This window comes from Morone saxatilis, unplaced genomic scaffold (genome assembly GCF_004916995.1).
Source record: "Morone saxatilis isolate NCDOM2014 unplaced genomic scaffold, NCSU_SB_2.0 Contig1, whole genome shotgun sequence".
In the NCBI taxonomy this organism is placed as follows: Eukaryota; Metazoa; Chordata; class Actinopteri; family Moronidae; genus Morone; species Morone saxatilis.
In genome coordinates this window covers 14,321,669-14,334,338 of record NW_023339651.1, presented here as the reverse complement: position 1 = coordinate 14,334,338, position 12,670 = coordinate 14,321,669, and the positions used below count along the sequence as shown (strand labels likewise).

Sequence of the window (12,670 nt, the reverse complement as noted above, 5' to 3'; positions counted from 1 at the left end):
CACACACACACACACTCTCTCAAAAGAATCCACGGAATCAAATAGCATCAGAGTGAGTGTCTAAGTCTGATTAGCTCCAGGGCACAGAGGAGAACACCAACTTGTGAGTGGGTATCACACACATTAAAGTGCTCATCAAGTGCTCTTGGAATGTGGAATTTGTATCCACATCTGAAATCACATAGCTGATGTAAATGGCAGGCATACACACAATCTGACTTCATGTCACATCCATTTTTTCTCACAAACAAAATCCTTTGAGGTGAGCAGACAAATGTGTGTATATATACAGCAGCATGTGCATTCACTGGAGCAACAGTGCCACCTGGTGGATAAGACCTGGGCAATCTCTTGGCACAGGACTTCACTCATTGGAATTAGATCACTTTAACTGCAAAGAAAAACAACTAGGTTTGAAAATACAAATGAGCGAGTTTGATTTGATTTAACAGCTTTGCAGAAATTTCCAGACAAAGACATGCCTAGACTTCTACGGGATTCATTACCGTCTCAAAACTTCTTGGTAATATACTCTGGGATTTTGCTGTGATTTGTAATTTAAATCATTGTACAATCATGTATCCTCAACACTACAAAGAAATTAATAGATTTCACCAACTCGTGCTGTTTCTGTGTCTAGCACCTTTAACTTGGATTTCTTAAGCTTCGGACACACTACATGACATGAACCTAATCCCCCCCAGGAACCAATGAGCTAATTTCACTAGCTCAGAAAATGTTATGTTGTTTCTAGTAAATAGATTTTGGAGCACATGACTGTTGACTGTCCAGTTCCTCTTGAGGTTTTATCAGAGGACAATCCAATCTCCAAAGACGTTAGCAATGGTAACTCATTCTTTAGATCCTAGTATTTATTCCTGCCATGTCTTTGTTTGCACCTTGTTGGTGAGCATGTTCAAACCTTGTTTCATCTAATTGCTATCAGTCAACTCAAGTCCTTTGCAAAGACACTGTTCAGCTGCCCAGATGCTAGCTCAGTTAATCCACGATGATTCATAACACAGAACCGGTTTGAGCACAAACCGAGCTACAAGGGCAGGAGACAGTGAGGAAGAGTAAAGACGCAGACAGGTAGTACCAGGAGAAACACTCACCCACTGTCATGGACTCTGGCAGACCAGATGTTGGCAGCACACTGGAGAGCGGAGCAGACTGTGCTGGTGGACTGGACTCCATGCTGAAACACGTGAATAGAGAGGCATCAGGTACTTTAAATCTCTTTGAGCTTTTTTCCACAATTCATATCTGAAAAGGAAAGCTAAGGCTGCAGCACAGAAACACACTGACTAGTCTTGCCTGTTTAGTCCTGTGACTAAAACTAAATTGTAAATAATTCACAAAACAACACATCATTCCCACATGAAAGGAAAGCTTACTTGAACGTCAGCAGCGATGTGTCGCTCTCACAGTTTCCCACCGGTCCTGTCAACTCAGACTGAGCAGGAAATGCAGCTGTATCTTCCACAGAGTTCACTGAGGCAAAGTGGAAGCGAAAGTAAAAGGTACAGACTAACAGAGAAAGTACCGAAATTTCATCTGATAGACAACTGATCCCTGCGCTCAAGCCATAAGCAGCTGTTGTCAGCAGTAAACACAGTCTGTATGCAAAAACATATGTAAGGTACAATATTTACAGTGCGAGTAGAAAATGTAAACTGGGAATCAGTGCAGCAGTGTCGGCTGAAGGCAGTCAAGAAATATTACACTGATCTGGCACACAGTGCACCAGGAAGTGTTTTTATATGCTTCTATCTTCCTTGTTGCTGCTGGATTGTAACAAAGTCTGTGTTTTTTTGTTCCAGTGGCTTTAGGGACTACAGTACCTGGCTGAGGGTCTGTAGGGTTCAGAGGAATGAGGATGTCTGAGCTGCTGTGGTCGGTCATCCCCTTTAGAGGGCTCCATGTGGACACACTGGGCAGGCTGCCTACCACCACTCTGAAACAAGACAATTTTCATCTTAGTTGTGGTTTTTTCCCAGAGCAATAAGCAACTTTTTAGCCCTGTTGTGTCCCAACAGGTCAGTTGTGGACATTTGGGTTTAAAACCTCAACACATTTTACAGTCTGTTACCGAGAATTTAAGACAACTGTGCCTCCACTAATGCTTTTTGGGAAGTAACAACAAGAAGTGTAATGTTACTATGGATTCAGTGACTGTATTTGTTCACATTTTGTGAAATCAGCACCATTACAGTATGCAAAATGAGCAATTGTCAGTTATTTTGCAATGTACCCATGTACGTAAGTACAGATGACTACCATTGGATTACTTTGATACTGAAGAAAACTTTAAAACGTGATGATATTAAGTTATAAAGAGTCTGTATTTCTATGATTTCTAAGCAGATTTATGGAAGTTTATTCACAATGGACACTAGAGATAATGATATCCCCTAAAAGTGTACGTCAAGCAAGATTTTATTGAACTATGAAATAATGCACCTTGCACTTTATATTGGAAAATGAACCCTACATTAATGGTTCATCTTCCACTTATTTTTCTATAATGTTGGTTGATTGATTTTCTCCCTCTAAAGGCTGCAGCAACTCAACCAAACAAAGTGAGTGAAACACAAATATGAGCAATTTTTAATTATAACTGTAATGTTTTATGCACGAACAACCTACAAGGGCACTGTGCCCCAAGCCCACATTCATTTCTGTCAGAATAATTTTTAAAATGTGAAATATTTTTCTATTAGTTACGTTTTATAACTCGACATTCAACTGAAGTGATCTGACTTACTGATCAGAGCTGATCCTCTCCTCCTCCTGGGTTTGTGCCCTGGGTTTGTACATCTCCTCCTCTTCCTCCTCCTCCTCATTGTCTATATTCTTACTGTCAGGCAGAGGAGGTGTAGTGGCAGGTGGAGTACGAGAGGGATGGGGGGACCCCACCCAGCTAATTATGCCCGGCTCAGCCAGGCCGTTCTGGGCCGGCGACTCAGGGAAGACCGGCTCCAAAGGATCTATGCCTTCCTCCACGCTGTTCTGAGCAGGGGCAGTGTGGCTCTTCCTCATGGTGCCCATCTTCTGGGAGTCCTCTTCTCCCTCCTCCTCGTCCTCCGCCCCTCCATCCAGATCATCATCAAAGGAAATTATGTTGGTGATTTTCTTTTTCCTCCGGCGCTCTTTCCTCAGCCCTGAGTCTTTGTGGAAGAGATGAAAAAGAAGTGAACAAAAACCTCAATCTCAAGCTTAAATAAAGTGAAACTTTAATGAATTCAGTACTTTTCACCTGTCTAGACTATTCTCCTCCAAATGTTCACACAGGAAAGTTTGGTACTGATGACATCAGCATCTTAAGTTTATTTCAATTAGGCCTTTAAAAGTGCATTTATAATAGACAATCTGTGGTTCAACTCTTCTACCTGTGAATAATGCGAATGGCTCTTCTAACCTCGAGGAGCTGGCACACCAGCTTAGAATGTCATTTATATTCATTCCAGTTAAAATGTAAAAGCTTGTTCATCCCTCTGAGCAGAACATATGGAGAGAAAATGGTGTGAGTTTTCCCTGCTGGGATGAATCGGGGCAGAGAGCTAAATGAGGTCAAACAAGGCTGACATCCTGGAAGTTTATTCATTTCATGAGGGATTTCATCTCCGCTGCAGATGCCTTGTGTTGCATCCACTATATTTGTTCTACCAGTGCATTCATTATGCATGCTCAAACTGAGCCATATGTGATTGTGTTTGTCAAGGGGTGGACAAAATAACAGTGATATAGTCCAAAAGTAAATACCATGTATGCAAAGTTTGTTTTGAAGAAATGTTTGACTTTCGCTGCTTGTATATTAACTGCAAGAACTGCAAAATTATGTAATCTTTGAATGAATATAAAAGTTAAGCCACTAAATATGCATAAGAAAATATGAAAAAAAAAAGGACATTGCTCACAAAAAACAACAGTCTCAACAAACACAAACAACCATTTTTGTATTTCTCATGGCTATTGTATTGAATTGTGAATTATTTTGTACACCCCCATCCGTCATACTACTCCACACTCTCCTACCAGCAGAGGTGCTGCGTGGCAGGACAGGTAGCGGGTCTGAGGCTCCGTCCACTTTGGGAGTGAAGCCGGGCACCACAGCCGTGGCGGTGCTGATCTCTCGCAACAGGCTGCTGACCCCCTGAGTCGACTCTTTCCACAGACTGCCGATGCCCTGTGTGGACTCCTTGAGGAGGTCGGACACAGAGGGGCCTCCTCCTCGGGTCACCCCGCCATTCAGGTCACTGTTATCGATGTTGATGGCAAACAGGATGGAGTTCAGACCTGAAGAACGCAGCAGAAAGAGAGAGGCAAAACGTAATTTATTACAAATGAGTCTCGTTAAATCAGATGGAGCTTCTGAACTTCTGCAAACTGCTCTGTCAGCTATTCTGGGTACACAGTGAGCAACCCAGGATGAACTCAGGATATCTGCCTGTGTTTGAAAAGAGAGGGAAAGCTCTGGCATGAGATCAGTAGTATATATTCTTAATATTTTAGAGTTTGTGCTCATCTGAGTTGCACTCATCAATACTTCAACAGTAAGAGCACTGTCATTAACACTAATTCCCACCAAATCCAGACACGCTAAACAAGTAAAGTGCAAAGTCAGTTAAATAACTGCTTTTACAGCAGCTCCGTTTGTGTGAAGCATGTTTAAATTTCAATGAGACTAAAAATGAGGCTGTAATGCTCTTTACAAGACAGAAGATACAATTTTTGGATAGATGGATGGTTCTTAAGTCATTACCACTAGTGCGGCAAAAATACTGCTCGGCCTTGTTGGACATTTCAGGCTGTCAGGCTCAGCTGTATTTTATCAGACTTCCTGCTTAGCATATTAACATACCAAATGTTCACGTTATCTAATGTGACCATGATACCCTGTTATGTTTATTCTAAAGTTACATCACATGTACAGTAGCATGTTAACATGTATACCTATTGTCAGCTTCAGCTGTATTTTATTGCATAACATGCTGAACATTGGAAAAATACTAACTGCATGCATGTCAGAACACTAACATTATCATTTTGGCTTCCTATGTTAGCATAACATGCAACATTAACCCAGTACACTCCCTTGGAGTGGCATTTCAGACTACAGTAATGTTTACCATGCCACAATTAAGCACTAGCATGCCTAAACAGTTGACAAATCCACATCTCTACTACTTCTATATATCTGGTGTGCAGTATGTTTACCCTGCAATGACCTAACTCACCTGCAGCCATGGTGGGGAGCATACTTGCTCTCTCTTCGTCAAGAATAAAAGCCCAGTCTTCATAGTAAGTTCTAAAGAACAGAGAGGAGGTGAAGTAACATCTCTAATCAAGACAACAGAGAGCTGAGATACCAGCTGTACAGAGTATAACTGTACAGGTGAAGAGATTCAGTGTGTCAGTATAACTTGTGAAAAGAGCATGCAAGATCATACAAAATGGCAAAAATATAAAAACATTCTGTCATATGAAAATTCAAATATCATCATTATTGACTTCACTGAACTACAGTGAAACAAGTCATGGCGATTTCATCAAAAAATAAATCAAACATAAACCACACAAACACACACTTGACTAACCCCAGGCGTGGGCGGTCAGCCAGCAGTGTGTGCAGGTAGCGCTCCAGTGAGTGCTCATTGAGGGCGCAGCGCAGCCAGGCACGACCCCGCCCAAGCTCTGAGGAGATTTGACGTAGGGAGTAGAACCGCTGGAGCTCATGGCGGTTCAGATGCTCCTTCACATAGAACCAGAAAGTCAACTCTGGGGGGGAATGAAAAGAGAGAGGAAGAGGAGGAGAGAGGGAGAACAGACAAGGGAGACAGACAAGGGAGTAAAAAGTGACAAGACAAAGGAGAGGAAGGGAGGGAAAAATTGTGATGAGGTAAAGGAGAGGTGGGACGAAGAGGGAAAAAGAGGAAAAGAAGAGAATCACTTTTGTGAAAAACATCTTCTTGAGTTACACAATAAGTTCCAAAGGTCAGTGAAGCAGTGATAAAAACACTTCTTCACTCTCTTATTAATGAATATCCACACCTCCTTCACACAGATCCATCCTGACTTCCTACCTGTCACCTGCACACTTTTATTATTAACACAGGCAAAAAAGATTAAAAAAAAACTTCTGTGGTAATTAATAGGAATGAGTGTTATGCTACTCTTTTGCATATGATTAGCATATAACCTCAGAACAATGTGTTAAAAATGATGGCTGCTATTTCTGGCTTTGTCAGAGGGCTTGGCTTCATTAGGGAGCTCCAAATCCATGAGTTCAGTCACAATCCTTTCTTCTAATTGACTGTGAAATACAGGAAAACATCAGATATGCTAATGGTTATGACGTGGTAGCCATTACAGAAGTCATGCATTTCTCCTCCAACTGGAATTAATAGCCACATGGGTCTTAAATATGACACAGTAGAAACAATTTAGTCTAATGTGAAACTAATGTCTCTCAACCAGCGGAATGGTCTTTAGAAGCTCCGATGGCTGCAAATAAAACTGAATCTTGAGGATTGTCATACTTTTCATTTCCTTATAGAGATACCATAGAGCAATAATTCCCAATCAGGGGTACTTTTGCAAATCTGGAGTAGTGCAAATAATTTGATAAAATCTAAATTACAATTGGAGTTTAAAAAATATGTCCACAAATTGAGTCAAATATAAGACCTGAACACACATTTGCAGCAGTTCTGGCTAAGGCTTTGTTCACACTGCAGGCAAAAGTGGCCCAAATCAGATTTTTCTTTTTCTTTTCTCTTCTCTCACATCACAAATCACATGGAATCTGAACGTGTTAAATCTGATTCGGGATTTTTATATGTGGTCCTAAATCAGACACAGGCCTGATTTTTAATCAAAATTGTACACTTGCAGAGTAAACGTAGCCTATGAATGTATGAAAAATAGTCCGAAAACAAGCAGAGAAGCAAGTTAGCTAAAAAATAAAGTGGATGAATGGCTGCAAAAGATAGTTAAACATTTATTTTAATTAATTAATTAACATGAATGTATAATTGGTTAACAAAAAGCTGAAAGAAGCAGCAAAAAGTAATAGATAAACAGTTAAAATTGTTGTCTGACAGTAAAGAATAAACAGTTAAGACATAGCTTAGCACTCGTAATACTTACCTGTAGCTAATGGGCAAATTATTTAAAAAGCTAATGCTAATGGTTTAACAGTTTAAATACTTAGCTAAAAGTAATGGATAAGCAGTTACTGCACAACCGTACCACATACTGTAGATTGTCTATTTGCATTTTCCAACACTTCATTACAGCTACATATTAGTCAATATTTAAACCTATTTAAGATGTTTTTTATGGTTGCACCATTACATCAGCTGGAAACATCCCAGATATCTTCGCATTTTTGCACCAACCCCTTATTTAATTTCCCTGTAGTTCAGCATGCCATATGCTGTTTGGGATCTTGACTGGAATTTAAAATAAACTTCTGTGGATTTGAAAAATACTCAAGTGCACAAGTCGCATTTATAATAACAGTCCATCTCAGCAGTACTGTTTAGAGGTGTAAAGCCACAGCTGCCCACCACCGACTGAGACAAAGAGACAGAGGCTTAAAGACAGACAGGTGAGCACAGCAGAGAGAGTGAAACAGGGAAGCAGAGACCTTTAGGTCATTTCGAACTGTAAGCCCTATTTGTTGTCTTACCACCCGGTCTCACAGCCAGGCTGTGTGTGAGTATGTGCATGTGGTTGTCTTGCAGCTCAGAGCTACCCACTTTCAACCACCCCCAATGACTTCCGAAATAACAAGCCGAGCTATCCTGTAAGGTTAGCAATCGCAGGTCTCCTCTTCCCGAGGTAAAGGCTGGAGGCTAAAGTCAAGTTGTTATCCTGACTTTTAACTTTAGACCTGAGTTTAACAGTCAAGTATTGTACCTGCTTCTGTCTTGCTGCTAAAGCCCGCAGCCTGCTTGAGAGCAGCGGCGGTGAGAGCCAGGCCTCGGTTCTTCCTCAGGCCATGCTGCAGCACCGCTTCAAACTGGGCGCACAGACAGATCACCCTGCAGAGACAAAGACTGCTGTTAGGACAGAAAGGGGATTTAGGAGTACATACACCCCTTGAATGTTGACTTGCCACTTGAAATTATGGGTGCACTTCAAAATCAGCTACAAGTACCGTTATGTACGATATTAGAGAAATAAGGAGGATGTCGGTTTTTATTGCTTTGAAACATGAAGAGATCCTCTATCAACAAAGCAAAACTGGTAATTAATGTTCAAAAACTGCAGCTACAACCTCAAGATGAGATTTCAGCAGCACAGGATATGAAATTTTTATCAAATATTTCTCTCTGAGAGGATTAAGCTCTGATGAAACAAGGTTGGTAAATAATGCTTCGTACATTTTTTCCTTTTCTGAACATCATCATCGTCATAAAACTGAACTTTCGCATTGCTTGGATATAACAGAAAATATTGCAAAAAAACAATGTTATTTATTTCATTTTAAGATATTTTTTGTCGGGAAGAAATCAACCCTTAAGCTGGGCCTATTGAAAGATCGCTGTACAGAACAGGCTGAAGGTGAGACTGAACTACATGTGCAAACCAAACAACCTCTTGGGTGCAAAACAAACACACACATATAACTGAAGAATGTCTTACAGGCAGCTTCGCTTACCTGCTGTCTGAGTCTGTGGCAATCTCCTTTCTTCCTCCAAAACGGATTTGGCACTGGAAAGATATGAAGGGAATGATAATAGCCGCCTGTGAAATACTTCAAACCCTTCTGCAGCACACAATGAGCACATTTCTAAGATTTCAAGGGCCTAAAATCACTGCAGCAGCCACAGAACGGACTGATGAACAGTGCTGATGGTGCTCTTATATGGTATATTTTAATATTATGAGACACCCAGCAGCCTATAACTGGGCCAGTAGCTGGAAAGTTTGGAGTGCTGATTATGACCAGATAAAGTGAACTGGAAATAATGGATTAAAAACAGAACTGGGGGTATTGATGTCACAGTCACAATATAAAAGCAGGGAACGTGTTTACACAACTCAAAGCCTGAGCATTAGCATCTGAATAAATGCTCCATAATGGTTACTTGCCAAATAATGTGCATTAGTGTTCAGCAGAGACGCGCATCATGGGAAGCTTCTATAAGAATATTGTTCCTTGAAACCAGTCTAGACTAGCCCTGATACTGTACATGCAGTTCCCACTTTCTTTTTCCCTCTTTGTATGGGAAAGCACATCACATCTAACCACATCTGCCAATGTTACATTTCCTCGCTCCGTCGCAGAACCACTAACAAATCTGACAGAATATAAAATAACACTCAAATTCTCCTTAAAAACTCTTTAATTTGCCATAGCTTGACCTAATATACATCCAACATATCCAAAAATGTATAAATAGTGCTCAGTTTTACTTCCTCTGGTGTGTTTTGTTATGCAGAAGATAAAGGAACTAAAAGATATTCAGACACCACAAACTTTGGCCAATGCTTAATAATATTCTTGTTCTAGTGAAAGGCATTAATACGAACACTACACACTAACACACTGCGTTAGAATCTGGAACTATTTTACGTCTTTCATTTGAAAACAATGTCAATATATTTACGTCAGACATTCAGATCCAGGTCACTCATCAAACAAATGCACATTTCTTTATATAAATGCCAATCTTCCCTTTAGAAATGAACGTACAGAGGTCAGGTGTCTCACCTGTTTGACAGCATCCAGCAGCCTCTCCAGGAGGTGCTGCCTCTTGGTATCACTCTGCTGAGTGCCTGCAGAGGAGAACACACAGAGGAAATTACCCAAATTCAGTTTGATGACAGATTAAGAAAATAACTGTACTATACGGACTCGGGTTTCAGAAGCCTCGTTCCTGTGTTAACCACGCCGTGCCCGAGAGGACAGGAGGGAAATGAGCTGCTGAAGGAAGTCATGGGCCATCGCAGTCGGCGTAAAAACTGTTTGTATGTTTTGGTTATTACTACACCATGAAACACCCTCCACTCCACAGGCCACCTTTAACATCCACTTATTGTGTTCTTGCTCAAAACTATTTCAGTAACTGATTTAACTGAATCTCGTTTTTTTTTTTAGGGTGACTATGTGACATCTGTACGGAGCCTACAGACTACAGACGCTAATTCTATTTACAGAGCATGTATGGTGCTTTTTATAACATTGTTTATTGATGTTTACTGTTCCTGTTAAATCAGCCAATATATAAATAAATGTAGTTTCTATAGTATGTAATATTCCTGCAATATTCCTTTCTATTTTTGTGATAATATTTTGTATAGTACCCTTCTATAAGAGTAAATCACACAGTTAGATAGAAAATGAATCCGCAACAATTACAACTACGTTTGAGTCTCTTTTTTTAAGCAAAATGGGAAGATTTGTTGCCTTTCTGTTTTGTATTGTTGTAAATTGAATATCTTTAATTATGACTCTATGGGTTAGATAAAACAAGACATCTAAAGGAATCACTTTCGGCTCTGAGGAAACAGCGCTGTTGTGATTTTTCAGAATTATCTGAGATTGTATTGACTCAACAAAGTAAATAACTGCTAAATCCAAAAGTAATCAGAAGATTAACTGACAATGAAAATCCTTAGCGGGAGCCCTAATTTAGATTCATGGTGCAAATCTTGGTAATGACAACGACACAATCGGGTATTTTAATGTTAACTGTTGCAGCATATCTCTCGTTCTGTTATTATAAACATGAACCAAGAGTTTTTCCCACTTCTACCACCATCCTGTAAAAGCTGCCAATCCACTGGACCATCTCTGGGGGCCGAGTGCTCTCCAAACGAACAGCTGCAGAGGGATGAAAGCCGGAGCCGTCCCTGTCCTCCACCCACAAGTTTGCACCAGATTCAGAGCAGCAGCTTGTCATAAACTCCACTACTAAAACCTCAATGCCAATCACACCCTCATAAACTTCTCATGCGAACCACTGCTACTTCAGAACAAACTGCCAGCTGTTTTCCAGGTAGTTCACAGCCAACTGAACAGTGTGTGGTTAGTCATGCATTGGGCAGATTCATATAAAGAGCATTCATACACGTTATCCTTAAAAGTGCATTGGGCATCTATCCTTTAATTCACCAAGGTGTGAAAGTCCAGAGAGGCCATTTGCTGGATATGAACAGTGTGGAAGTGGGAGCAGTGCAGGTCACAAGTCAGCAGAAATCCCTAACTAACTGTCTGAGCACAGAGGCTACTTACAGATGACTGAATCCCCTCTGGCATGCATGATTAGACATTTTATGCTTCTTTATGCCTGAGTGAGAAACAGCAGACAATGAAACAACACAACTCACCGTTCATTCTGACAGCCAAACCCCGTTAGCACTGACATCCAAGCTGAACAGTCCAACACGGATACGGTTCATCCCTTTCTGTGGCTTCTGAGAGCAGTGGCTAGCTGTGCGCCGGGCCCATGCTGCCTCTGTGGCCGAGCTGGACCCACCCAACCGCGGCGTGAGGACTGGTGTTTACACGGTGAACAGCGAGGCCTGCCGGGGAGCCGCTGGGGCTGCGAGTCCACCACAGACTGACATGTAAGACCTGTACAAAGCCGAGTAAGCAGATAAACTGCACCAAACACACGCCGGAGTGTAATTTCAGAGCCAGCAAGCCGCCGGATAAAGTGTGCTGTAGCGGAGGAGTGAAGTGTTTTCAGTTTGGAGCCTGTGGCACTGCGAAACCGGGAAACGGACTACTGCCTGAGCAGTGTCAAGGTCACATGACACAACACGCCGCTGTCATATGACACGACAGCGCTACTGGGAGTTGTAGTGTTTGGTAGAAGTGTTGCGGAACTACAAAAGTATCATTTTCATCTTCAGGTGGAGAAAAACCTATTTAAGTCTTAAATGTTTGTGTAATTCCTGGAATGTGTGCAGCATTAACACATCTTAGTACAGACGAGTGTTGCATTCACTTATATAGAGAAACATACAAATATATTTCTTATTTTTTCTGAATTATCCTAGACTTCAAATAAAAGTTTTTTTGTGTACAGGCCCACCAATATTTTACCTGTTCTACGACTCAAACCCAATTCATAAATTGTATTACTTTTATTTGAAAGTATTTTAAAGCAAATGTACGGTACTAACTGTTTCTCTGTTATTTAAAATAGTATTAAAATTGGTAATGGTGTATAATGACTTTTTAGTACTCGAAACAGATATTTTAGGACTGGGGACTTGACTCAGGACTCAGGCCAAAGCTAAAGACCTCTTTCATTTCAGCAGCATCTTAACAATATTTAGCAGATTTACACTTAGGAGTAAAAAGTGTTCGCTGTTCTCTTCTTGTTCACTGCTCCCTCACTGGAGTTATTTTACCCTAATAGTTTACTGCTGTCCTGAAGGACAGTTTGTGTCCACTGCAAAGAAACAGGGACAAGATGGAAGAGTACAGAGTACTGGTGTAATGCAGCTCATAGTTTTCACACTCTTCATTGTTAATCTGCCAATCGACAGAGAACAGTTATGAAATAACTAAACCTTATCAGATGGAAATCCCTCAGATTACCAAATACGGGGCTGATGTCGATCAATTTGGCTTCCGCTGCCGTACCACTAAACTTAAAGACAGCTTACTAAATGAACTGATCAAGAGGGCCGGTGATGTCGT

The 12,670-nt window shown here is 40.9% G+C and overlaps 1 protein-coding gene across 1 annotated transcript in view; it reads right to left on the bottom strand.

The window, feature by feature from the left end:
- Positions 1–11,761, bottom strand: part of snx29 (sorting nexin 29) — a gene marked incomplete in the record, with an annotated part of 122,016 nt that extends 110,255 nt beyond the window's left edge. Inside the window, 11 exon segments of the mRNA XM_035663881.1 lie at positions 1,116–1,198; positions 1,398–1,494; positions 1,845–1,957; positions 2,768–3,170; positions 4,039–4,299; positions 5,241–5,311; positions 5,601–5,781; positions 7,927–8,051; positions 8,672–8,724; positions 9,728–9,792; positions 11,347–11,761. Of these exon segments, the coding sequence (XP_035519774.1) occupies positions 1,116–1,198; positions 1,398–1,494; positions 1,845–1,957; positions 2,768–3,170; positions 4,039–4,299; positions 5,241–5,311; positions 5,601–5,781; positions 7,927–8,051; positions 8,672–8,724; positions 9,728–9,792; positions 11,347–11,353 (1,459 nt within the window).
- Positions 11,762–12,670: the final 909 nt, after the last annotated feature.